This window comes from Pan paniscus, chromosome 10 (assembly GCF_029289425.2).
Source record: "Pan paniscus chromosome 10, NHGRI_mPanPan1-v2.0_pri, whole genome shotgun sequence".
Classification (NCBI taxonomy): Eukaryota; Metazoa; Chordata; class Mammalia; order Primates; family Hominidae; genus Pan; species Pan paniscus.
Genome location: NC_073259.2, coordinates 121,498,761 through 121,526,429, shown reverse-complemented (window position 1 = coordinate 121,526,429; position 27,669 = coordinate 121,498,761). Strand labels below are relative to the sequence as shown.

The window sequence follows — 27,669 nt, the reverse complement described above, 5'->3', positions numbered from 1 at the left end:
TCAAAGGAGTGCAACTTTCCATCCCACTTCTAAGAGAGACTTCCCAGAAGTCGGAGGTTCCCAATCCCAGGCACAGAACCTGCCTCTTCTCGTGACCCACAGGTGTGTCCAGACCCATCTACCCTTTCCTACCCTTTCCTCAATATTCCGCCACCCTCCACCCCGACACAGAGAGTTCAGATCCAAGCAATACAGAGTGACCCTGAAAATCAGGGAATCTGGATAGATGGATATGTCAATTGATGGATACACTGATGGATGGACAGACAGAGGGTCTAACGATGGCTAGAGGGATGAATGTATCAATGTATGAATGGATGGATGGATTATAGATGGATGGATGGATGGATATATTGATGGATTGATACACTGATGAATGGACAGTCTAATGATAGAGGATTGATGAATTAATGGATTATAGATGGATGAACGGATTATAGATGAATGGATGGATATGTGGATGGATGGATACACTGATGGATGGAGAGCCAGACAGTCTATTGATGGATAGAGAAATGGACGGATGAATGAATGGATGGGTGGATGGATTATAGATGAATGGATGGATATGTGGATGGATGGACACACTGATGGATGGACAGACAGTCTAATGATGGATAGAGGAATGGATGGATGGACGGATGGATGGAAGGATGAATTATAGATGAATGGATGGATATGTGGATGGATGGATGGATTATAGATGAATAGATGGATATGTGGATGGATAGACAGACAGACAGTCTAATAATGATAGAGGAATTGATGGATGGATGAGTGGATGGCTTGTGAATGAATGCATGGATGGATTATGGATGGATGAATGGATGGATTGATACACTGATGGATGGACAGACACACAGTCTAATAATGGATAGAGGAATGGATGGATGGATAGAGAGATAAAAGATAGATGGGTGGAGGGATGGGTGGTCAGGTTGATGGATGGAAACAGAGTGAGACAAGTGATCACATATCCTAGTTATGTGGTCTTGGGCAAGTTATGTAAACTTCCCGAGCCTCAGTTTCTGCATCTGTAAAATGGGGATGGTAATAATGGTTTTTACTTCCTAGTACCTTTGTGAATGTTAAAGAAGACAATGAGTAGAAAGTTCTTAGCAGAGTTTCTGGTATATAACAAGCACTGCATGAAGACTGGTGTTATTTTCCTCTCCTGCCTAGGCCTGAGAAGTGATAGAACATCTCCCTCTCCTTCCTGACCTGGTCAACCTGGGCTGGTCCTCCAGGTAAAGGAAGCCCATTTAAGATCTCATAATGGTTGGATCCTTTAGAGACTGAGGTTTTCAAGTCTTGGCTTTGTTGCCTAAGATGGGGCTTGGAGTCACTTTATTACAGAAGTGGCAACAGGATTGTGGTGTGTCTCCTGTGAGCTCACTGACATGGAAAGATAGGATCCATAGCATTCGCAAATTCAATTCAGAAAGTGTTTATTGGCCGGAGTTGTCGGAGAGCCAAAAGAAGCAGTCCAGGAGGGCTTCCTTCAGGAGGCAGCCAGCACAGTTGCACAGGGCAGCTTCCACTGCCATCCGCCAGCACTGAGTCCTCCTCATCCAGACACAGGACTGTCCATGGGCCTCTCAGGGGTCTTTGGGGCCAGGATGGGACCCCTCAGACCTGGCCCAGGTGGGTTTTCAAAGCCTGCAGCTCTCGGCTGTTGATGTTGTTGCCTCCACACACGATTACCACAACTGAAGTCAGGGAAGGGGGCAGGCAGCCCTCGGCCTGGAGCCTCCGCAGGAGGCCTGAGTAGATGGCTGCTAAGGCCGCCCCACAGGCAGGCTCCACCAGCATACGCTCATCATCTGCCAGGATCGGGGGATGGAGAGAGGAAGGAAAGGGAAGAAGAACCACTCGGTGCTCAGCAGGCCCTGGGCACGGCAGATCCTTGCAGCCATCTCTCCAGCTAGTCAGCCATTCATCTGCTCTGCTGGCAATCCATCACTTGTCTCACGCTCTCCCCATCCATCAGCCTGGCCTCCTATCCTTCCACCATCCACCTTTTATCTCTCTATCCATCCATCCATTCCTCTATCCATCATTAGACTATCTGTCCGTCCATCCATCAGTGTACCCATCCATCAACATATCCATCCATCCACCCATTCATAGCCATCCATCCATTCCTCTATCCATCATTTGACTGTCTGTCCATCCATCAACATGTTCATTAATCAATGTGTCTGTCCATTCATTCATTTCTATACCGTTCATCAATCCGTCACTTCATTATCCATCCATCCATCCATCCATCCACTGTCCATCTATCCATTACCCACCTTTCCACTCACTCATATATTCATCCCTTCAATCAACAAACATCTATTGAGTGCCTACTACCTGCCATGCCCTATGCCAGGAAGGCCCTAGGGACACGTCAGGGACTAAGACACACCAGCCCTCATGGGGCTCACATCAGTGATGTAGAGGGATAAGAACCAGGAGGTTATGAACACAGGGAGTGGTGCATTGGAGGTCCACAACCCAGGCAGCGTGGGGTGAGTGATCAAGGGAGGCTTCCTGAAGGAGGTGCTATGATGGCTGATAGCCCTCAGTCACATCAAACCAATAGGGAGCAGGGCCAGCCAGAGAGAGGAGCAGCATGTATGAAAGTCTGGGGGCTAGAGACAGCAAGATACACTCCTTCTTTATCCTCACCCCCTTCCATCTACTCGACGTGCACTTAGTGCACAGTAACTGCACACCTAGCCAGTGCCTGGTGCTGAGGATACAGATAAGACAGAACACACTCTTGCTAGAGGATGCAGGGACTTCGTGGGTCTCTGAGCCCAGGTGGAGGACAGGGATCACTCACCCAGGAGCTGTTGCACAGCGCTCACAGCCTCGGCGTCCTCCACCACTTCAGAGTGAATCTTGCACACCTGCATGCACTCCAGGGCCCGAGCGGCCACCGTCTTGGCACCCAGGCTCTTGGCCACGCTGCAGGATAGAGCAGGGTGGGGCAGGGAGACCAGGGGCTCAGGGAAGAGCTGGTGAATCAGGTCTCTCCCCAGCCCCAGCCACCCCCTCCCATCCTGCCATGGGCTGGTTGGAGCTCAGCATTATAAGTCACAGAGGAGGTGCTCAAAAATAGTGTGTCCTTGCCGGGCGCAGTGGCTCACGCCTGTAATCCCAGCACTTTGGGAGGCCAAGGTGGGCAGATCACCTGAGGTCGGGGAGTTCAAGACCAGCCTGACCAACATGGTGAAACCCCATCTCTACTAAAAATACAAAATTAGCCGGGTGTGGTGGCGCATGCCTGTAATCCCAACTACTTGGGAGGCTAAGGCAGGAGAATCACTTGAACCCAGCAGGTAGAGGTTGCAGTGAGCTGAGATCGCGCCATTGCACTCTAGCCTGGGAAACAGTGAGATTCCAACTCAAAAAAAAAAAAAAATGCTCATCCACCAAGAACCTCAAAATGTGATCTTACTTGGAAATAGAGTCTTTGCAGATGTAATTAGTTAAATTAAGGTGAAATCATACCGGATTAGGGTGGGTCCTAAATTCAATGATCATGTTCTTTTTAAAATTTATTGGCTTTTGGGGGGTATGGGGGAGGACAGGGTCTTGCTAAGTTTCCCAGGCTGGAGCACGATGGCTATTCACAGGGACGATCATAGCACACAATAGCCTCAAACTCCTGGGCTCAAGCAAACCTTCCGTTTCAGCCTCCCAAGTAGCTAGGACTACAGGCGTGCGCTACCATGCCCAGGTAATGTTTGTATTTTTTTTAGTAGAGACAGGGTTTCACTATATGTTGGCCAGGCCGGTCTCAAACTCCTGACCTCAAGTGATCCACCTGCTTCAGCCTCCCAAAATGCTGGGATTACAAGCATGAGCCATGATGCCTGGCCTACATTTTCAAACTTATTTGTAACACACATGGATTGCTTTTGTAATGATAAGTCAATGAAAGCTTGTTTTAAGAACTGATTAGGTTTAAATGAATCATATTCCTCATCTCCTTTTTCAGCACTGCCTTCTAACTCAGGTCCACTTTACTGTGGTTGGAGTCCCAGGACCAAGGACAGCCTTTTGGGTGCCCCCGTCTCCACCGGCTGGGACTGGAAGGCCCTAGGACAGTGGCACACCCACCCTCCAGCCCCTACAAATGTCCCCAGCCCTTACCCACCTGGTGATGTCTGGAAGTGTGACCAGCTTGCCGGCTGTGATGGCCGCATTGAAGCAGTGTGCCCCATGGGTCTCCATGGCAATGATGGGTACATGCTGCCAGCCCACCTCCAGCAGGCCAGCCACCACCCCGGCCAGGAGACCCCCACCCCCGACTGCCAGCACCAGGGCACCTGGTGGGGTCCTCAGCACTGCTTTCAGCTCCTGCACCAGGCTGGCGTGGCCTTTCCTGGGGAGGGGGGGTGAGAGGGAGAAGCAGAGTGAGGGAGGACCCCAGCCCAGATGGCTCCTGTGGTGGGGGAATTTACCAGGGGTGGGTTCTCTGCCCCCTCATATACATAAACCCCTCCCCACCATCCCCATCCCATCCACGGTGAGGGGAGAGGAAGTCCTGCAACAGTTACTTCGCTCAGCTTCATTCATTCTCTTTATTTTCATTTTTTTGGATAGAGTCCACTCTGTCACCCAGGCTGGAGTGCAGTGGCACGATCTCGGTTCACTGCAACCTCCACTTCCTGGATTCAAGCGATTCTCCTGCCTCAGCCTCCCGAGTAGCTGGGACTAAAGGTGCGCACCACCACGCCCAGCTAATTTTTGTATTTTTAGTAGAGATAGGGTTTTGCCATGTTGGCCAGGTTGGCCTCGAACTCCTGACCTCAGGTGATCCACCCGCCTCGGCCTCCCAAAGTGCTGGGATTACAGGCGTGAGTCACCGCGCCTGGCCTCATTCATTTTCTTTATTATGTATTTGTTTGCTCATCCCTTCCCATCTCCATCAACCTCCCAGGCCCTTTCTTGGACATTATCCCAATTTAGCCCCCTCCCCAACTTTGCAAAGAGGCAATGGCAATGTGTGGTTAAGAGGGGACAAGTGTATCACTTGGGACCAGCCTGACTGCAGCCCTTTGTATCTGCCACGTACTTAGCTGTGTGATCTGGGGCAAGTTGTTTGACCTCGATGTGCCTCAGTTTCCTCACCTATGAAATGGGGATAATAGCACCCACCTCTAGGGCTTTGGGGAGGGTAAATGGAACAGTGCAGGAGGAGCCATTAGCCTGGTGCCTGGTCCCAAAGCACATATTCAGTAAAGGAGACTTGGTACTATCACTTCCATTTTACACACATAGAAACTGAGGCACAGGATCTGGGGTGCTTTGCACAAAGTCCCACAATTCACAAGGGGGCAGAAGTGGGATCTGAACCCATGTCTGCCTGGCTTTGAAGCCTCTTCTCCCCTCTGGGCCTCAGTTTCTCCTTCTGCCCAATGGGAGGACCCTGACTCAGTGAAGGTCTCCCAGCTCTGGACTCCTGGGGAGAGGGGCGTCAGCCTTACCATATTAGGGGGTGGTCAAACGGGGGGACATTCTCCCAGCCGTCCCTCTTGGCCAACTCTTGCGCCCTCAGATTGGCCTCGTCCCAGACCTACAGAGAAACCAAGGGCCCTCAGAACAGCCGGGAGTGGGACTGCTATGGAGGCTGGAGCAGAGGCCCAGGATCTCCTTGGTGGCCCCAGGATCTAGTAGTCTGGGGACAGCCCTGCAGATGAGACCATACCTGGTGTGGGCCCAGAGGCCTCCTGAGAATTGGACAAGCACTTCCAGGCGGACAAACAGATGCCATGTGCTTTCCACAATACCCAAGCGACCTGTCCTGCTGCCACACTATGAAAACCAGGCCAGGCCAGCCAGGGAGGCTGGGAGCGGGTCAGCTCCAAGGTCAGCCACATGGTGCCCACTTCTAGCCAACCAGTAGGGGAGAAGCGCCCTAAAGTCAAACCCCAGATAGCAACTTGGTCACCATAGAGTGTGTCCGTGGAAACCAGCAATGGCCCAGCTGATGGCCTGCTAGTTGAGTTCAAGCAGCCAGAGAGATGGCGCATAGGGCCGGCCCTGACCATGATGGACCCAAGGCAACCACAGCAGGGGTGAGTTTTCTCTTCTCACTGGCTTGGCCTCTGTGGCAGAGATCCAGGTCCCCTGCTCATTCACACACCATTGACAGGCTTTCTTCCCTTCCCTGACTCATTTCTACACTCCCTACCAATGCTTCCTGCAATCACCTCCCAAATAAACCACATGCACCCCAGTCCTCATTTCAGGGACCGCTTTTGGGAGAATCCAAACTAAGACAGCATTTCAGAGGGACCCCATGCCAGCCGATCTCAGCAGGAACCAGATACAGAAACTAAATGATAGACAATGGCCTCCTCTCCCAAGGGAGGGATGGAGGGTCACAAGGGGGGCAGAAATAGCCCCTGCTCATCCTCAGGGACTCTGCAGTGCCCACTCTGTGCCCAGTTCTAGGTATGGGGACTCTTCAGCAGGAGAGAAGCCAAGAAATGGTCTCTGACTGCAAGGAATTTCCCATCTGGCTGAAGAGAGGAGTCTCATTCCCCCGAGTTACTGAAACAAAAAATACACTGTTGGTGTGAATGCAAATGAGTTCAGCTCCAATAGGAAGCAGTTTGGAGATTTCTCAAAGAACTAAAAATAGAATTACCATTTGACCCAGCAATCCCATTACTGAGTATCTACCCAAAGGAAAATAAACCATTTTACCAAAAAGATCTGCATTTGTGTGTTCATCACAGCAGTATTCACAATAGCAAAGACATGGAATCAACCCAGGTGCCCATCAATGGTGGACTGGATACAGAAAATGTGGTGCATATACATCAAGGAACACTACGCAGCCACAAAAAAAGAAGATCATGTCCTTTGCAGCAACATGGATGCAGCTGGAGGCAATTATTCTAAGATAATTAACTTAGGAACAGAAAACCAAATACTGCATATTCTCACTTACAACTGGGAGTTAAACACTGGGTATACACATGGGCACAAAGATGGGAACGAGAGACACTGGGGACTCCAAAAGTGGGGAGAGAGAGAGAGTGGCAGAGGTTGAAAAATACCTGTCAGCTGGGCGCAGTGGCTCACGCCTGTAATCCCAGCACTTTGAGAGGCCGAGGCAGGCAGATCCTGAGGTCAGGAGATCCAGACCATCCTGGCCAACATGGTGAAACCCTGTCTCTACTAAAATACAAAAAATTAGCCGGGTGTGGTGGCGTGCACCTGTAATCCCAGCTACTCAGGAGGCTGAGGCAGCGGAATCGCTTGAACCCGGACAGTGGAGGTTGCAGTGAGCCAAGATGGCGCCACTGCGCTCCAGCTTGGCAACAGAGCAAGACTCTGTCTCAAAAAAAAGAAAGAAAGAGAGAGACAGAGACAGAGAGAGAGAGAGACAGAGAGACAGAAAGAAAGAGAGAGAGAGAGAGAGAAAGAAAGAAAGAACGAAAGAAAGAAGGAAAAAAAGAAAGAAAGAAAGAAAGAAAGAAAGAAAGAAAGAAAGAAAGAAAGAAAGAAAGAAACAAGCAAACAAACAAACCTGTCAGCCAGGCACAGTGGTTCACACCTGTAATCCTAGCATTTTGGGAGGCCGAGGCAGGCAGATTACCTGAGGTCAGGAGTTCGAGACCAGCCTGGCCAACATGGTGAAACCCTGTCTCTACTAAAAATACAAAAATTAGGCTGGGGGCAGTAGCTTACACCTGTAATCCCAGCATTTTGGGAGGCCAAGGCAGGTGGATCACGAGGTCAGGAGTTCGAGACCATCCTGGCTAACATGGTGAAATCCCGTCTCTACTAAAAATACAAAAAAAAAAAAAAAAAAAATAGCCAGGCGTGGTGGCTGTAGTAGCTGGCCTGTAGTCCCAGTTACTCGGGAGGCTGAGGCAGGAGAATGGTGTGAACCCGGGAGGCAGACCTTGCAGTGAGCCGAGATTGTACCGCTGCACTCCAGCCTGGGCAACAGAGCGAGACTCGTCTCAAAAAAAAAAAAAAAAAATTCGCTGGGTGTGGTGGTGGGTGCCTGTAATCCCAGCTACTTGGGAGGCCAAGGCAGGAGAATTGTTTGAACTTGGGAGGCGGAGGTTGCAGTGAGCCAAGATCATGCCACTGCACTCCAGCTTGGGCGACAGAGTAAGACTCTGTCTCAAAAAAAAAAAAAAACAACTACCTGTTGGTACTATGTTCACTACTTGGACGATAGAATCATTAGAAGCCCAAACCTCTCCATCATGAAATATACCCATGTAACAAACCTGCACATGTATCCCTGAATCTGAAATTAAAACTAAAGAAAAAAATAGATTCAAAACCATATAGTGCTTGACATCTGTCACCTGTAGGGCCCCAAGCAGCCTCCTCTCTGGCTCCTCTCCTGCATTGCCCCAGAGCAGGCAGAGTGAAAATCCAACCAGGTCCCTCCCCTGCTCAAACTCCTTTCATGCTTCCCTAGTGCTCTCGGGTGGAAACACATTAGCTTCACCTACAAGCCACCCTGCCTGATGGAGCAACTCTGCCCCTCTTCAGCCTCACCTTTCACCATCCCTCCCCCACGCTGGGCTCAGCCTGAATGCACCGTGCTCATCCACGCCACACCTTTACCCACACCTTTTCCTCTGTTCACAATCAGATCATTGCCTCCCTTTTCTCCACTGTGGGGACTCAGATTTCTCCTTCAATACCCAACCCTGGGGACCCTTGTTGGGAGCCTGTCCTGGATCCTTTCCCCAAATCTAAGGCACAGCCCATTGGTTTGACCACTGCCCAATTCTCCACTGCCTCCCTCTGTTAGAATCATACACCTACACCTTGCCATGTGGCTTAATAGTTACTATTTTTAGAGACATGCTCTTACTATGTTGCCCAGGCTGGCCTCAAACTCCTGGGCTCAAGTGATCCTCCCAACTCAGCCTCCTGAGTAGCTGAGACTACAGGTGCACGCCACAGTGCCCAGCTTTTTTATCTATTTATTTATTTATTTTATTTTTGCCATGTGGCTTTGCTGTTCTTCTCACTAGAGTGGGTGGAGCACATGTCCCCTCCCCATTGATGTTGGTCTCAGCTGTGTGACTTGCTCTGGCTAACAGCATATGGCAGAACTGACAGTGTAACAGTTCTGGGCTGAGGTCTTAAGAGCCATCATGCGTTTCTTCTCACCCCTCTTGCCATTGCCCTTGAGAAGAACGTGCCCCCAGTGGCCACTGGCTGGGGAAGACACAGGGGACATCTGCAGACCTTAATCCTTCCCCACATTCCGAAGCAGAACCACCCTAACCCTCCCACAGACCCAAAGCATCGGAAACAAATGTTTCTTATAAGCTGCTGCTATTTGGGGGCTGTTTGTTATGCAGCATTACCAAGCAACAATAGCTGATTAAAACAACACACCTTCTCTCTGACTTCCTTGGTGCCCTGTGCTTCCCCCGTGGCAACACTTTTCACACTTTGTTACCATCATCTGGTTACCTGTGTGTCTCCTCATAATAATCTCAAATTTATGAGTGTAAAGACCATGTCTTACTATCTCTGTGTTTCTAGAATGTCTAACATAGCAGGCACTGAGTATGTGCTCAATCAATATCTGATGGATGGATGGATGGATGGATGGATGGATGGAAAGAAGGGAGAGAGGAGAGAGAAAGGGTGATGTGTGGAAGGATGGTTAGATGGATGAATAAATGGAAGGAAGGAAGGAGAAAAGAAGGAAGGAAGGAGAGAAAGAATGAAGAAAGGAAGGAGGGAGGGAAGGAGGGAGGGAGGGAGGGAAGAGGGAAGGAGGGAAATAATGAAGGAAGGAAAGAAGAAGAGAGGGAGGGAAGGAAGGACAGAAGAAAGGGAAGAAACTATATACAGGAAGTATTTGGGACCAGCTTTAACGTACCATAGTTTGGCTTTTAGTTTTAATTTCGAGAGGTTTAAAAATCTGTTTTCCATTATTTGAATGATTTTTTCCTTCTTCACAGAAGGAAAGACAGATTTTGTATCTGTGTCTCTATTTCTTTGGTAACAAAGGGAACCGGTGATATCTTTCTCAGTGGATACCATTTCTATTGGGGTGGTCTCAGAATGAGAACTAATGCTGCCATCATCTTGATACTTCTTGTCTTATCTAACAGCAAAAATGTTAAAAGTAGATAATACCAGGTGCTGGTGAGGATATAAGGAGACAGACAGTCTCCTGTTCATCATCAGCTTCCCATTTGTCTTGGTTCACACATGAGGGGTACTTCTCAGGGTGGGCAGAGGAAAGTTGGGAGATCCCAGCCCTCAACACCCATCCCACCTCATTCCCCCCTCAGCTCAGCTATCCTGAGAGAGGACTGGGTCCCAGCCACAGCTCATCGAAAGGAAAAGGAGACAGGACGTCTTAGGGGTGGGGTGAGGTGAAGGAGAGCAGCCCACCCAGATGGTTCTCCCCTTCCCAGAGCCCTTACCTTTCCAGTCAGCTGAACCTCGGCCCCCTCCCCCTGCAGCCTCCGCACCACCTGCAGGGAGGTGCTCTCAGGGAGCACGATGGTGGCAGGAATGCCCAGCTTCCTAGCAGCATAGGCAGCAGCGATGCCCGCATTACCCCCTGTGCAGAAAGGAGGAAAGGGGCAGTGGGCAGAGCTGATTGGCCTTTGATATGCCTTCCCCTCCCCCTCCATATCCCTTCAGAGTCACTCGTCCCCAACATTCATATGCCCCATTGACTCCTTCCTCCACTCAAGAGGGGGACACATAATCTAGGTTGAGCCAATCAGAACCTAATCCCCCAACCCATGATTGGTTCAAGGATGAAGAAGCCACCCAAGCAGGGCCAAAAAAAAAAAAACAATTCCAGGATTGAGGCGAGGCATCAAGAAGGGGTGCTCCCTTTTCCCTAGGGTTGGGAGGCTGGTAGGATGCAAGGCTGGAATTCCTGGTGGCCATCTTGCTACCATGAGGCCCACCTAAAAATAAAGCTAATATGCAGGAAAGCAAAGTCCAGAGAAGGAGAGACAGAGAGGAGAGCTCCTGGATCCCCCTGTGCCTGAAAGCCACTTATCCCAAGAATTTTCCATTCTTAGAGCCTGTAGCTTAAACCTATATGAATTGGGTTTCTGGCACTTGCTACCACCATGAGTCCTGAACTATGGGAGAAGGCTAGGATGGGATGTACACAGTAGTCATCTCATCAATGACCTTGATGAGGCTGGGCCTTTAAGAGGAGACCAACCCTGGATGTGTACTGCCGCTCCAGCCTATTCCTCCTCCCCCAACCTCTGCCCATGAAACAAAAAAAGGTGGGGTCACCTGAGGAGCACACCAGGTGTCTGCATCCCTTCTTGGCCATCTGGGAAGAGAAGGAATGGGGTTAGGGGCTAACCCAAGCAGGTGTCATGAAGGCCTATGTGGAATGGCGTTAGAGTCTCCCCATCCCACTCCCAATACGCCTTTACCCCTCATCCTGCCCACAGCCCTGCCCTTACCTTTCCCCTCCCATCTGCACGAGTTCATGTTTCCCCTCCTGCCCGAACCCGTCCCCAGCCCACACCCCTCACTCTTACCTCCCTCCTGCACAACCTCACTTCTCCCCTCCTTTCCACACACCCTCACCTCCTGGCAGAAATGCCCAATGCCCCGAATCTTGAAGGAGCCGCTGGGCTGCACATTCTCACACTTGAGGAAGACAGGCATGCCCGCCACCTGGGACAGCGCCCAGCTCTCCAACAGAGGTGTGACCACGTGAAAGGGCTCCTGCTTGGCACGCTCTGCCACAGGGCCGTCCATTCTGGAGACCAGGTAGACAACCTGCAGGAGGACACAAAGTCACCACCCAGGCAGTCCCCATCAAGAGTTCCCTTAACCAGGACAGGGAGGGGAAGGTGGAGAAAGCCCTTGGCTTAGGTGCCCTTCACTTCATCCAGCTGCTGAGGTGTGAGACCCCCATCACGTATCTGTGACTCTCTGGGCCTCAGTTTCCCCATCTGGTCAAAGAAGTTTGGCCTGGGGTCCTTTCATTCCATAAGTGTGGCTGTGCTGGGGATGTAGAAAGTGGCCAATATATGGTGAGAAATGAATGAGAGAGTGGGAGAATTCATTCTTCAGTCAAAAAATACTTATTCAGCACCTACTATGTGCCAGGCATTTCCAGGTTTGGGGACCCACGAGTCACAAAAAACCTCCCACTAGGAAAAGTTGCAGAATTTCAAATAGGAGTGACTTGCAGAGGGTATGGGGTGTTATTTTAGCAAGAGCAATCATGAAAGACATCTCTCAGGAGGAAAACTTTGTAAAAACGTTTGTTATGGAAAATGTAAACATAGCAAAGTATTGAGAACTGTATAAAGACCTTCAGCTGGCAGGGGCACAGCAGCTCACGCCTGTAATCCCAGCATTTTGGGAGGCCAAGGCAGGCAGATCACTTGAGGTCAAGAGTTCGAGACCAGCCTGGCCAACAAGGTAAAACCCTGTCTACTAAAAATACAAAAATTAGCCGGGCATGATGGTACACACACTTGTAATTCCAGCACTCAGAAGGCTGAGGCAGGAGAATCACTTGAACCTGGGAGGCGGAGGTTGCAGTGAGCCAAGGTTGTGCCACTGCACTCCAGCCTGGGTGACAGAGCAAGACTCCGTCTCAAAAACAAACAAACAAACAAAAACTCTTCAGCTTCAGCAATCAACTCATGGTCTAACTCACTCCCCTATCGGTGCCCACTCCCCCTTCCTGTATCATTATTTACCCCTTAATTATTATTATTCTTTTATATTATTTCACCTGTAAATATTTCAGCATGTCTCTCTGGAGGTAAAGAACTTGTGTTTTTGAGACAGAGTCTCACTCTGTCACCCAGCCTGGAGTGCAGTACTGTAATCACAGCTCTCTGCAGCCTCAATCTCTCAGGCTCAAGCAGTCCTCCCACCTCAGCCTCCTGAGTAGCTGGGACTACAGGCGCACATCACCACGTCTGCCTAATTTTTGTACTTTTTTGTAGAGATAGGGTCTCACTATGTTGCCCAGGCTGGTCTCAAACTCCTAGGCTCAAGGGATCCTCCTGCCCCAGCCTCCCAAACTGCTGGGATTACAGGCGCGAGTCACTGCATCTGGCCTAAGAACTCCTTTTTTATATGTAACCATATGGTTTCATGACTGTACATACATTTGTTCAAACACATTGAATTCTATACTTAAAGTGGGCTAATTTTATTTTATGTAAATTATACCTCATTGAGGCTAATTTTTTTAAAAATATAATCACAATACTATGATCACATCTAAAAATATAATTTTTTCATATCATCAAATATCTGTTAATTGTTCACATTTCAAATCATCCCATTAAATATGATCAGTGGCTGATTCTGTGGTTGGTTGTGGTTTGGGGTTTTTCACGGTTTGAATCAGGATGCAAATCAGATCTGTGCATTTTGATTGGCTGAGGGGTCTTTTAACTCTGTCTCCATCTGTACGTTCTTGAAAGGGGAACTTTGAAATGGATGACAGGAAGAGAGCCAAGAGGAAAAGTTCCTACAGAGAACAGCAGCCAGGACCACCTCGAGGGAGAAATGCACTTTAGGGTGCCGCGGATGCAGACAGAAGGGGTTTGGGGCAGGAGGTGAGGGTAGGAGGTGAGGGCGGAGAGGTGGACAAGGGTGCCAGCAGGGGGTTCCCGCCCACGGAGAGGAGTTTGGTTGTTATTCAAATTCTACCTGCAATGGAAAGCCATTGGGAGGTGGTGGTGGCGGTGGTGGTGGTGTTGGTGGTGGTCGTGGTGTTTTGAAAGGGAGTCTCGCTCTTGCCCAGGCTGGAGTGCAGTGGTGCAATCTCTGCTCACTGCACCCTCTGCCTCCCGGGTTCAAGCGATTCTCCTGCCTCAGCCTCCCGAGTAACTGGGACCACAGGCACACGTCACCACGCCTGATTAATTTTTTTGTATTTTTTGTAGAGACGGGGTTTCACCATGTTGGCTGGTCTCAAACTCCTGAGCTCAAGTGATCTGCCCACCTCGGCCTCCCGAAGTGCTGGGACTACATCCGTGAGCCATCGCGCTCAGCCCATTGAGAGGTTTGAAGCCAAGGAGCTGTGTGTGAATGGACCAGTGGGTAAGGACGAAAAGAAGAGATGGAGGAAATGAGAGGGAGGAAAAATAGTAGAGGAAAAAAAAGGAAAAAATACAGCCAGCTCCTCTTGTCCCAGGTAGAAAAGCACTGGGCCGGTCCCCACCATTCCATTATTGGCCGCTAGGGGGAGCGCTGCAACTTCCCCTGCCCACTCACAAACCTAACCTTCTTGTCCACCCTTAAGTCATGGCTGGGGTTCCAAGATCAGAGAGATCGGGGTCTCTTGGCCCTGAGTTTGACCCCACGCCCTTGTCAGAATAGCCTTGAGAATCCTCAGGGCCCCCTCGGGCAGGGCACAGCCTGAGCCACCTCTTCCCAGTCCCATCCAGGGCACCTCTCAGCTTGGGGCATCAGGGGAAAGAAGCCCATGGGTCATCACTGATCCCCAAATGCCGCATACCCCAGCCTGGGCCTCAGCTCAACCCTGGACCCCAAGAGCACAGGCTTTGGGGTCGACCAGAAGCAAAAGTTAGAAACCAGCTCCAACTTCCTGGCTGTGTGACCCAAGCAAGTGTCACAACCTCTCTGTGCCTGTTTCCCCTTCTCTAAAATGGGGATAAAAACAGTCCCCAACTCACAGGTTGTGGTGTAAGTTAATAAGAATAACATTGGCCAGGTGCAGTGGCTCATGCCTATAATCCCAGCACTTTGGGAGGCTGAGGCGGGTGGATCCCTTGAGGTCAGGAGTTCAAGACCAGCGTGGCCAACATGGTGAAACCCCGTCTCTACTAAAAATACAAAAATTAGCCAGGTGTGGTGGTGCACACCTGTAGTCCCAGCTACTTGGGAGGCTGAGGTGGGAGAATTGCTTGAACCTGGGAGGTGGAGATTGCAGTGAGCCAAGATCTCACCACTGTTCTCCAGCCTGGGCAACAGAGTGAGACTGTCTTTAAAAAAAAAAAAAGAGAGAGAGAGAGAATAACATCTGTCATTTGTTGAGTCCCTATTATGTGCCAGTCATCGGCTGAGTCCTCTGGAGACGTTATCTCACTGATACCTTGTGTCATGCTTTGAGCATGGTGACCTGCTTACCCTTACTTTAGCATGTTTACAGGGCACCTACAAGATGCAGGCCCTGACCTAGCAACAGGGGATACCACTGTGGACAAGATAGACATCAACCTTGGAGCTGAATTATAGCCTGATGAGATGGGCGCTTAACAAATAACTGCATAGACAAACAAAATAATCAGAAATGTTGAAAACTTCTAAGAGGGAAACACGCATATAGGGAGTCCTAAAGAGAAGAACAAGGGGACCTACTTTGGGTATGGAGGTCAGGAAAGACCTCTTAGAGGAAGTGACCATTAAAACTAAGAACTGAGACAGGGCGCGGTGGCTCATGCCTGTAATCCCAGCACTTTGGGAGGCCGAGGCAGGCGGATCACCTGAGGTCAAGAGTTCAAGACCAGTCTGGCCAACATGGAGAAACCCCGTCTCTACTAAAAATACAAAATTAGCCGGGCATGGTGGCGCGTGCCTGTAATCCCAGCTACTCGGGAGGCTGAGGCAGGAGAATTGCTTGAACCTGAGAGGCGAGGTTGCGGTGAGCCGAGATTGCGCCATTGCACTCCAGCCTAGAGAGTAAGAGGGAAACTCCGTCTCAAAAAAAAAAATAAAAAATAAAAAATTAGACCCGAAAAATGAGAACCAACCGACCACACAACAAACTGCAAGAAGAGCGTGTACATGGCAGGACTATTGTGAGGATTCAATGAGCCTGCATGGTAAGGGCACCCATGTTGGGTGTCTGTCCACTTGGAATTGGGTCTCTCTTCCTTTTTGGTGAAATCCCCAGATTTTTCCCCTGGGGATCCTGGGATTGTCAGGATGAACTCCCCCTACTCCATAATCCTTCCTCTTTCTTGTTTTTTTGGTGTTTGTTTTAGAGACAAGGTCTCACTCTGTTGCCTGGGCTGGAGTGCAGTGGCACGATCATGGCTCACTGTAACCTTGAAGTCCCGGGCTCAAGCAATCCTCCCACCTCAGCTTCCTGAGTAGCTGGAACTGTAGACATGCACCACTGTATCCGGCTGATATTTTAATTTTTATAGAGATGCAGTTTTGCTGAGTTGTCCAGGCTGGTCTTGAACTCCTGGCCTCAGGTAAATCTCTTGTCTCTGCCTCTCAAAACACTAGGATAACAGGTGTGAGCCACCTGTTGGCTCACAACAGATGAGTCATTAACTCACCATTGACTCCATTTTATAAACAGTGAACCTGAGGTCCAGAGAGATTAAGTAACTTATCCAAGTTCACACAGTTAGAAACAGCATAGCCAGAATTCACACCAGGCAGTGTCTTTGGCATCTGTGCTATTAACCGCGATGCTATACTTTCTCTAATATACTAGTGTTATCGTTACTATTATGAAAGCTGCATGCATTTAATATTTATTGCCAATTGTCCTTTGGAACCAAATGCTCCTGGCTCAGTTTCCAGGCTTCCCCAGCCCTCTTGGTTATACTGACTCACAAGAGGACAGCAGGCATCAGTTAAATGAAAAAGCCCCAAGTTGCCAACAGCCTTATCAACCCCAGACCCCATCAGGCACCTGAGGTCTGGGACTGAGCTGTCTTGGCCCAGGGACACACAGCTCTTGTCCCGTATGGCAGCCACCAGGGCTGAAATGGGGGACCTGGGTCTCCCTGCTGTGGAATAACCCAGGGGAAAGCAGGGGGCTCAGGCTCAGGTCCCAGTCATGCCAACCTTGGCCAAGTCACTTTTGTCACTGGGCCTTACCTGTCACATCTATGAGTTGAGGTAAGGACCACCAGTGCTGTCCACCTCACTTGTCCCCAAAGCCTTTCCCCAGAGGCCACCTTGGTGGCACTCCACAGCCAAATCCCTGGTGCCAGGGCTGGGGCACCTCGGGCTGGCCCCTTGGCTGGCAGAATGCCCAACCCTGCCCCTCTGGCAGGCAGAACCCACTCTCGCCCTTCAGGGTCCCCAGCACAACACTTTCTTCTGCAGGGCACCCTGAATTCAATCGACATTCCCAGGAGGGCCTAGACCACGCTCAGGCCCTCTCACTCCCACCTGCTCAGCTTGGACTTTGCCCAAAGCCTCCCAAACTCCTGCAGCCTCTCATCAGCCTCTCATTCACACACACACTGAGCCCCAGGGGCCCCAGCTGGCCCCAGACCCCTTACCTCCCTGCCCAACTATCCCAGACCAGCGTGGCCCCAGCTCCTGCCCTCCAGCCCGGGAACCAGCTCTTTCCAGGAACCGGCTCTGTCCAGTTTCAGGCAGCTTCCGGCAACCTTGGCCCCTCCTCCTTTGTTAAAGAGAAAGCTCCAGACCCTAAGCCTCCGGGTGAAGACGGAGGAGGAGAGGGGATGAGAGCAACCCTCACTGCTTTCCCGGGCACTGCCTATGACTCATGCACCACCCTGTCTCATTTGACAGATGAGCAAACTGAAACTCAGAAAAGGGAACTTATTTGGCCAAAGCTTCCCAGACAGCAAGGGGCAGAGACAGCCTTTACCCCTGGCCCTGGGCCATCTCTTCCGGGATGCAGGCATCTCCATGTCTTCTCATTTTAGGTCTAGTGATTGTCCCGGATGCTGAACCACTGTTGGGGTCAGCTTAGGTCTGGGATGGGAAAACAAGGACAAGGGAACTTTTTTTTTTTTTTTTTTTTTGAGACACAGTTTCATTCTTGTCCCCCAGGCTGGAGTGCAATGGTGCGATCTCGGCTCACTGTTACCGCCGCCTCCTGGATTCAAGCAATTCTCCCACTTCAGCCTCCCGAGTAGCCAGGTTTACAGGCACCCACTACCACGCCAGCTAATTTTTGTATTTTTAGTAGGGACAGGGTTTGACCATGTTGGCCAGGCCAGTCTCGAACTCCTGTCCTCAGGTGATCTGCTTGCCTCTGCCTCCCAAAGTGCTGGGATTACAGGCGTGAGCCACTGCACCTGGCCAAGGAAACAATTATTATAATTATTATTTGTGACATGGGAAAGGTATATTTTTGTCTGAAGCACCTCTCTGTCTCGGGTATTTTACACGCAGCATGAGAACCCAAGCAATTATTTGCTACTCAGATGAATGACTGACCATTCATTCATTCATTAAATGTTTATTGGACACCTACTATGTGCCAATCCCTGGAACTTTGGCCTCAAACAAAATAGCATGTCCTCTGCCTTCACAAAGCCCTTAGAGAGGGCCATTAGAGAGCACTTATTAGTGCTATCAGATGTTAGCAGCTGGCAGGGTGGGGCAGGGCTGTGGAACCCCGAGCAGGCACCCCGCCTGGCCCTGGGGGGCTGGGGAGGCTTCCTGGAGGAGGGGAAGTCTGAGTGGAGCCAGGAGTCAGGCACAGGGAGTGCAAAGGTCTGGAAATGAAAAACATGATATATTCCAGGGTCAGGGAAGTATCCAGTGGGGCTGGGAGGGAGAAGGCAGGGGTGGGGAAGCAAGTGGGGTTGAGGCTGGAGATGTGGGCAGAGATCAGAGTCCACAGGGATGCCTGTACCAATCCAGAGTTTGGACCTTACCCAGGGGCACTAGGGAGCCACAGAAGGCTTTAGGTGGGGGGAATGACATGGTCAAATTCATGTCTTGTCTCTGCACCATCTCACTGGGTGAACCTGAGCAGCTCGTGCCCATCTCTGGGCCTCAGTTTCCCTATGTGGAAAGTGGGAACAGGAAGACCTGGCATCACAGATGTTGTGTGTCCTTCTTGGGCTGTTTCTGATCTCCCCAGGTTTGATGATTAACTCCCAGCCACTTGGGGTTAGATGGAGCTGCTTGGCCGTGATCCTTAATGTGGACTCTGGCAAGTTTCTACCCATCCTCGCTTTAGACACACACCCATCCTTGTTGGGTGCCTTGTCCTGGACTGGGCACTGGGGACACAGAGGTGATAAAATCCAGTTTGTGCCTTGAAGTGGCCCCCAGCATGGAGGGGAGAGGAAGACACCCAATTCGGTAGCAACAATAACACCTCCTAAGATGACAGAGGGCAGAAAGTCCCCATAGGGTAGCTGGGGATGGGGCAAGATCAGGGAGGGCTTCTTGAAGTAGGCAGAGACTCAGCACACAGCTCAGACTTTGACAAGAAGCAGACTAGCTGCATTTAGTGCATGTCTACTGTACACCAACACGTGCGTGCTGTCCAGCATAACCCACACTGTTTATTTGTTTGTTTATTTGTTTGTTTTACAAACGAGGTCTCACTGCACTGCCCAGGCTGATCTTGAACTCCTGACCTCAAGCAATCCTCCTACCTTAGCCTCCCAAAATGCTCGGATTACAGGCAACAGCCACTGCGCCCAGCCCCCAAAGGTTTTTTAATAGTTGGCAATCTATTTCTGTGTGCATTAGGAAAGATGTGTGTATGTATGTAGGTATATATATACGTGTATACATATGTATGTGTATGTACATATAAAATATCAGACCCATAGTTTCATGGATATGATGGCTTAGGAAGAAGCTAAGGTAGGTAGTAAAGTTTAAAAATGGAGCCTCTTTAAAAAATATATTAATTGGCCAGGCATGGTGGCTCACGCCTGTAATCCCAGCACTTTGGGATGCCGAGGCAGCTGGATCACCTGAGGTCAGGAGTTTGAGCATGGCCAATGTAGTGAAACCCCATCACTACTAAAAATACAAAAAGCTAGCTGGACATGGTGGTGGGCGCCTGTAATCTCAGCTACTCGGGAGGCTGAGACAGGAGAATCACTTGAACCGGGGAAGTGGAGTTTGCAGTGAGCCGAGGTCGTGCTATTGCACTCCAGCCTGGGCAACAAGAGCGAAATTCCATCTTAAAAAATATATATAAATATATATATGTGTGTGTGTATATATATGTATATAAATATATATATTTGTATATAATATATATTTATATAAATATATATACTTGTATATAATATATATATTTGTATATAAATATGTATATGTATATAAATATATATATTTGTATATTATATATTTGTATATAAATATATATATATTTGTATATAATATATATATTTGTATATAAATTATTAGTAGCAATAATAGTAGTAGTAGTTTCTGGCATGAACAAGCAGCATGCCTAGTAGTTAAAACACAGACCCGCAGCCAGGCTCTGATACAAATACTTGTTCTGCCACTTTCTCACTGTGTGACCTTGTGACCTTTTGTAAGTCACTTAACCTCTCTGTGCCTTGTTCCCTCAAATGTAAGATGGGGATAGAACACTACTTCCCTAGTACAGTGGATGTGAGGATCAAATGCATTAATGCAGGAAAATATTAGGACAGTAGTTAGTGCTCTGTGTTCGCTGCTGTTGCTTTTGCTTTATTTTGTTTTGTTTTTTGAGACAGAGCCTCACCATTCACTCTGTCGCCCAGGCTGGAGTGCAATGGCGCGATCTTGGCTCACTGCAAACTCTGCCTCACGGGTTCAAGGGATTCTCCTGCCTCAGCCTCCTAAGTAGCTGGGATTACAGGCTTGCACCACCACGCCTGGCTGATTTTTGTATTTTTAGTAGAGACAGGGTTTCACCATGTTGGCCAGGCTGCTCTCAAACTCCTGACCTCAAGTGATCTGCCTGCCTTGGCCTCCCAGAGTGGTGGGATTATAGGCATGAGCCACCACGCCCAGCTGCTATTGTTTTGTATTGCTAATATAAAAGAGGTGATGGGACAATATGGCAAAAGTTGCAAAGGTGGCACGTAAGCGTTCAAAGTACCATGATGTCATTATATGACAGAATGCTAACAACTACCTGGAAAAGTAAGTATTGTAATAAACCCTACATTGTGGAAATAGGGCCAGAGAGGCCAAGTCGCTTTCCCAAGGTCACACAGCAGTAGCAGAGCCAGGGCTCAGACCCAGAGGGACGAGGCTCCAGAGCTCCTGGCTTGGGTGACGAAGAGGATGGGCTGGGGAAGCCACGTGGCTGCATTGGAGAGCAGATGAGGCTGGAGAGGTGGGCCAGGTCACTGACCCGTCCCCACCAGAGCCATGTTCGTCAGCCAGCCCCTGTCCCTGACACCTTGGGCCGCGAAACACCCACCCCGGCCAGTCCCCTGGGTTATTCATTAAGCTTCATTACACCATCCTCACCCCCGGCTGACCTTCCTGTTCCCAGGGCAAGGGAATTGCGTGGAGAAGAGGGACGAAGCCTCTGACGCCTGAGATTAGCCTTTCCTTTCCCGATTTGCAGATTTAACCCTGGACTCTTCGTCATACGCTTCCCAAGGCCGAAGGCTTAGTTCCCCTAAATGGCAAAAGAGCTGAGGCTCAGGCAGCCCCAGCTAGTGAGTAATAACTGTGCCGGAATTCGGGTGCAGGTCTCCCAACACCCAATACAACAGAGCATCTTACCTAAGTTCTCAGACTCATCAACCCTGGCCAAGATGACAAATCACTGGAGCACTGGAGACCAGAGAGGGTCTCACACTGGGAGGTCACATTCCCCCTGGCTGGAGCTGGGGCACACTGTCCTCTGTAAAGGGACATGGCTCTATGTGTCTCGCTGTCCTAACCTCTCCCTACTGCAGCCCCAACACCTAACCGCCCCTTGATTGATCCCTTGTAAGTGTTTACCTTTGAGACCTTTATACAGAGGAACTTTCCCTCTGTCCTCTTGCCCTTGAAAGGGAAAGGAATCAGTGATCAAGGGAGAAGCTGAAGCACAAAAAGGTTAAGTAACTTGCTCCAGCTTGCCCAGCAAATAGGCCATGGGACCAATCTTCCAGGGACCCCACATCCAACCTGGATGCTCTTGTCCCAACAGATAGAAATTCATAGCCACAGCATCTGAGCTGAAAGAATTCACAGAGGCCGAAACTGCCTTTGCAAAGAATATGACAGTGAGAAGTTCAGCCCGGCGGACTCCAGCCTGCTTCTAGCCTCATGGGCTGGCCATCCTCATTCCCAGGTATAGGCCAAGCCAACCATGGGAGGAATTCTTTTTTCTTTGAGACAGGGTCTCACTCTGTCACCCAGGCTGGAGTGCAGTGGCACGATCACAGCTCACTGCAGCCTCAATCTCCTGGGCTCAAACAATCCTCCCACCTCAGCCTCCAGAGTAGCTGGGACTACAGGTGCGTGCCCACCAATTTCATTTTTATTTTTATTTTTTAGAGACAGAGTCTCCCTATGTTGCCCAGGCTGGTCTCAAACTCCTGGCCTCAAGCAATCCTCCCACCTTGGCCTCCCAAAATGCTGAGATTACAGGTGTGAGCCACCATGCCTGGCCCACCATGAGAATTTAATTTAATTTCTAGTTTAACTTTGAAGCAAAGTCAGTCACGGTGGTTCACACCTGTAATCCCAGCACTTTGGGAGGCTGAGATGGAAGGATCGCTTGGGCCATGAGTTCAAGACCAGCCTGGGCAACATAGTGAGACCCTGTCTCTATAAAAAATAAAAATTAGCCAGGCATGATGCACACCTGTAGTCCCAACTCTTAAGGAGGCTAAGGTGGGAGGCTCACTTGAGCCCACAAGGTGAAGGCTACAGTGAGCCATGATCATGCCACTGCACTCCAGCCTGGGCAACAGAGTAAGACTCTGTCCCAAAAAAAAAAAAGAAAACAAAAAAAACAAAGCTAACCCCCTCCTTGCTCAGGGACTGAAATCACTTTTGTAAAACTAATAAAAGATCAGGAAATTGAGATTATGAAAGAGGCTTGAATTCTGCTACAATCTAAGTGCAATCTCTGTAATCCCTTACTGTTTAACAGTCATGTGAGGGCTGAGAGTGGTGGCTCACGACTATAACTTTAGCACTTTGGGAGGCTGAGGTGGGAGGATTCCTTGAGCCCAGGAGTTCAAAGCCAGCCTGGCCACCATACTGAGACCCCATCTCTACTAACAGAAAAAAACATGAGCTGGGTGTGGTGGCACAGCTGTAGTCCCAGATACTCAGGAGGCTGAGGCAGGAGGATCCCTTGAGCTCAGGAGTTCGAGGCTGTGGTGATCTGTGATCGCACCACTGTACTCTAGCCTGGGCAACAGGGTGAGACTCTGTCTCAAAAAAAAAAAAAAGAGAGAGAGAGAGTCATATGACCAGAGGTCACAAGATTTGTGACTTCCCCAATTACTCCTATAGAAACATTGCTATTATAGAACCTTAGATTGGTCTTTTGAGATGTTTTTCAGACTTTTGCATTCTGGTAATTGACTGACCTCCCAGCCCCCCAGACCCAGGACTCATGACTCAACCGGTATCTGATGACAAGTGCCCCACCTGGAGGTGGACTCACCCCATATTCCCCAACCTCAGCACTACTGACATTTGGGGCCAGATCATTCTTTGGTGTGAGCGGCAGTCGTGTGCACTGCAGGAGATCACGTTACATCTTCCAGTCCTGTGCATAGCAGCCGCCCTGGCCTCCACCCACCAGATGCTAATAGCACCCTCTATCCCAGGCTTGACACCCCAAAATATCTCCAGACATTGGCCAATGCCCACACCCGGGTTGCAAAATTGCCCCACTTTGAGAACCACTGTCCTTGAGTAGGGGGTCTGGGGTGGAGCCTTACTTGCACAGGGGCTAGAAAAAGTGGAGGGTGTGCAGAAAGCACCGGTCCTGCAAAAGGAAGGGCAGAAGGCAAAAAACGTTCCAGGGGCCTTATCAAGCACTGAGTCTTTAGAACATTTGGGGTGCTTTTGCATTTAGAATGATGAATGCGTGAAAACTGGGTAGTAAGAAAGCTGGGCAAGCGGTGGAAACACATACTGGCTTAGAGCAGGTATAAGGGGCTAACAGAAAGATCTCAGAGGGCCCTCCCTCCGGAAGAGAGGGGCCATATGCCCGAATGCACTTTTTTGTGTGTGTGTTTTGTTTTTTTGAGTTGGAGTCTCACTCTGTCACCGAGGCTGGAGTGCAGTGGTGTGACCTTGGCTCACTGCAGCCTCCACCTCCTAGGTTCAAGCAATTCTCCTGCCTCAGCCTTTTGAGTAGCTGGGATTACAGGCATATGGCACCACGCCCAGGTAATTTTTGTATTTTTAGTAGAAAAGGATTTTCATCATGTTGGCCAGGCAGGTCTCAAACTCCTGACCTCAGGTGATCCGCCTGCCTAGGCCTCCCAAAGTGCTGGGATTACAGGCATGAGCCACCACCCGCAGCCACTGTATGCACTTTGAGCAAGGTCTCCCAGAGCTCATCAGTCACGATCATTACAAGAGCCCACTGTCAGAGCTACTGCGATGCTCCCCAGCCCCATGCCTGCACAGCACGGGTGATCATTTAGCATTTTTCCTCTTCTTCGTCTTATGCTTCTCAGATATTTTGTTCATTTCACTTGGTAATGAATTAACCGATGTTTATTGAGCACTTACCTTATGCCAGGCACTGTTCTAGGCACTGGGAATTCAGCAGGAAACAAAACAGGCAAAAACCCTGCCCTCCTGGAGCTCACAGTCTAGTGGGGTGCACTTGGAGTTGGGGAACAGGCACTAACCAGGGAAATGGCGGGTAAGATAATGGCAAGTGCTACCAAAAAAAAACAAAAACAGGCTGTGTGGTTTTCAATAGAGGGACCAGGGAAGTCCTCTCTGTGAAGGTGACATGTAAGTAAATATTTACAGGAGGTAAGGGGGTGAGACACCCTGATATCTAGGGGAAGACGGAGACAGGCAGGAAAGGTCAGGTGCAAAGGCCCTGAGGCAGGAGGGTGCCCCGAGTGCAGCAGGAACAGCAGAGAGGCCAGTGTGGCTGCAGTAGAATGAACGGAGGGGACAGTCGGGGAGGAAGAGGACAGAAAGAGAATGGAGCCACATCACGCAGAGCCTTGGAGGCTGAAGCACCGTCAGGACTTCAGCTTTTATTCCAAGTAAGACGGGAGCCATGGGAGGCTCTTGAGCAGAGCAGCAATGTGACCTGACTCCAGCAGAATAGGATCCCTCCAGCTGCTGTGTGGGGAATCAGCTGCCAGGGACCCCAGTGCGGAACTCCTGCAAGGGTCCAGGCACAGGACTCAGGGGCTTGAAGCAGGGTGGCGGCAGCAGACCTTGGTGGGAAGTGGTCACATTCTGGGTATTTTGAAGGTAAGGCCACCTGGCCTTCCTGCTGCAGCAGGTGCAGTGCATGTGACAGAGAAAGACACATCAAGACGTTTGGGGCCGGGTGCGGTGGCTCACGCCTGTAATCCCAGCACTTTGGGAGGCTGAGGTGGGCGGATCACCTGAGGTCAGGAGTTCGAAATCATCCTGGCCAACATGGTGAAACTTAATCTCTTAATCTCTACTTAAAATACAAAACTTAGCCAGGTATGGTGGTATGCACCTGTAATCCCAGCTACTTGGGAGGCTGAAGCAGGAGAATCGCTTGAACCTGGGAGGCGGAGGCTGCAGTGAGCCAAGATCACGTGCCACTGTACTCCAGCCTGGGCAACAGAGTGAGACTCCATCTCAAAAAAATAAATTAATTAAATTAAATTTTAAAATAGCAGCTGCTATTCTTTGAGTCCTTACTTGGTGCCTGGCCCTAGGCTGCCATTATCTATAAGACTCACAATACCTAGTAGCTATCATCGTTCCCATCTCTCCAGGCAGGAAACTGAGGCTAAGGGAACTTAGGTGACCACCACCCCAAGGTCACACAGCAGGGTAGCAGTTTCAGCCTGAGGTCTGAGACCTTAGTTAACCACGAGACTCAGGAGCTGGCTGCACTGGCCAGGGAGGGCAAACAGAGGTGAGAGCTGCCTGTCCTCCCGAGCTGTGAAAACAACCGTCAGAATCCCCACCTCCTGCCACAAAGGACAGGCTGATCTGGCCATCCCCCGGGACACTTCCCTGGAGGGTATGATGTAACTGATCCAGGAAGTGGAGATGACAGAGGCACTTGACAAAGCTCCCTGGCGGGACTCCACCATCCTCCTCCTAGGATTTCAGGCTTGTTTTAGATGGAGCTGGGCCTCAGTTTGTCCATCTGCGAAATGAACAGAAGGTGACTTGCACTTTCCTTCTTGCTTCCCAAGACTTTTTTCTTTCTTCTTTTCTTTTTTTTTTTTTTTTTTTTCCTTTTTTGAGACGGAGTCTCCCTCTGTCGCCCAGGCTGGAGTGCAGTGGTGCGATCTCGGCTCACAGCAAGCTCCACCTGCCAGGTTCAAGTGATTCTCCTGCCTCAGGCTCCCGAGTAGCTGGGACTACAGGCATGAGCCACCACACCCGGATAATTTTTTGTATTTTTAGTAGAGAAGGGGTTTCACCATGTTGGTCAGGCTCATCTTGAACTCCCAACCTCAGGTGATCTGCCCACCTCGGCCTCCCAAAGTGCTGGGACTACAGGCTCACCCAGTCATCCAAGACCTTTTAAAGGAAAACTAGGTAAGAGAAGAGCACCCTTGTGCTCCAGCACCCGGAGCTACAGACATGAATGCCCTCATGCCCTCTTAAGCACCAGAAAATAAAAATGACCATCTCTATTTTTTTTTTTCTGAGACAAAGCCTCTCACTCTGTTCCCCAGGCTGCAGTGCAGTGGTACAATCTCGGCTCACTGCAGCCTCGACCTCCTGGGCTCAAGCGATCCTCCCACCTCAGCCCCCCAAGTAGCAGGGCTACAGGCACTTGCCACCAAGCCCAGCTAATTTTTTTTTGTATTTTTTGTAGAGACAGGGTCTTGCCATGTTGCCAAGTCTGGTCTCCAACTCCTGGGCTCAAGTGGTCCGCCCGCCTCGGCCTCCCAAAGTGCTGGGATTACAGGCGTGAGTCACCGCGCCTGGTTCAGCCATCACCTCTTGAGTGCTGACTATGTGCTGGGAACTGTCCTTACAGCTTTACATCAATTAAGCTACTTAAGCCTCATAACAAATCTCAGAGGTGGAAACTACTCTTAGTTGAAGAAACCAAAGCACAGAAAGGTTAAGTGACTTGTTCAAGGTCACATAGCAAGTTGATGGCAGAGGTTGGATTTGAACTTGGGCCTGTCCGACTGCACAGCCCATGCTGTCCACCACAAGGTTACACAGCCTCTCAGGGAAGTGACTTGCTTGCTGTCTGGAAATGAACAAGCCTGGGATACTACAATCACAGGTATGAACTAATCCCTCTGAGGTTCGAGCCTTTCCCTGAGACCCCTCCAGCAGCTGATGGACTGGTCAGAATGCCCCTATCACGTGGCCACTCTAACTGGTTCTGCCCCCATTCTCCCCAGAGTGACCTAGGGCAAGCCCCTCGTCCTCTTAGGTTCTCAGTCAGCCCATCCACATGACAGGACAAAGAAACACACATGTACGGCATGTGTAGGGTTTTTTGTTGTTATTGTTGCATATTTAAAAATTAAGAGGTTGCCAGGCTCAGTGGTTCATGCCTGTAATCCCAGCACTTTGAGAGGCCAAGGCAGGTGGATTTGTTGAGCCCAGGAGTTCAAGGCCAGCCTGGGCAACATGGTGAAACGCCATCTCTACAAAAACATACAAAAATTAACTGGGCGTGGTGGTGCACACCTGTAGTCCCAGCTTCTTGAGAGGCTGAGGCAGGAGGATCACTTGAGCCTGGGAGGCTGAGGCTGTGGTGAGCCGTGATTGTGCCACTGTACTCCAGCCTGGGCAATAGAGTGTGATCTTGTCTCAAAAAGAAAAAATGAATATGTACTCAGAAAGCAAATGTCCATGAATTGATGAACA

General features: G+C 49.9%; 1 protein-coding gene across 3 annotated transcripts; it reads right to left on the bottom strand.

The window, feature by feature from the left end:
* Nucleotides 1–1,431: 1,431 nt before the first annotated feature.
* SDSL (serine dehydratase like) lies at nucleotides 1,432–17,374 on the bottom strand. 3 transcript variants are annotated; one of them, XM_063593701.1, is made up of 9 exons: nucleotides 17,238–17,303; nucleotides 13,675–14,045; nucleotides 11,578–11,772; nucleotides 11,275–11,314; nucleotides 10,434–10,573; nucleotides 5,487–5,575; nucleotides 4,154–4,381; nucleotides 2,834–2,958; nucleotides 1,432–1,823 (listed from the first exon to the last, which is right to left on the bottom strand). In XM_063593701.1, exons 3-9 carry the CDS (start codon nucleotides 11,749–11,751, stop codon nucleotides 1,630–1,632), a joined length of 990 nt encoding a protein of 329 aa, XP_063449771.1. In that variant the 5' UTR covers nucleotides 11,752–11,772; nucleotides 13,675–14,045; nucleotides 17,238–17,303; the 3' UTR covers nucleotides 1,432–1,629. The 3 variants fall into 3 exon arrangements, with proteins under 3 accessions (XP_063449771.1, XP_003832478.1, XP_008956073.1); XM_003832430.3 differs by lacking the exon at nucleotides 13,675–14,045 and having other exon boundaries at nucleotides 17,238–17,374; XM_008957825.6 differs by lacking the exon at nucleotides 13,675–14,045 and having other exon boundaries at nucleotides 16,828–17,293.
* Between the last annotated feature and the right edge of the window lie 10,295 nt (nucleotides 17,375–27,669).

Coding starts and splice junctions, on each gene's coding strand:
- SDSL (XM_003832430.3), bottom strand. CDS start 11,751: ATGGACGGCCCTGTGGCAGAGCGTGCCAAGCAGGAGCCCTTTCACGTG. Junction 11,315..11,577: donor TTGGGCATTTCTGCCAGGAG/GTGAGGGTGTGT, acceptor TTCTCTTCCCAG/ATGGCCAAGAAGGGATGCAG. Junction 4,382..5,486: donor TTTGACCACCCCCTAATATG/GTAAGGCTGACG, acceptor CCCCCTCCCCAG/GAAAGGCCACGCCAGCCTGG.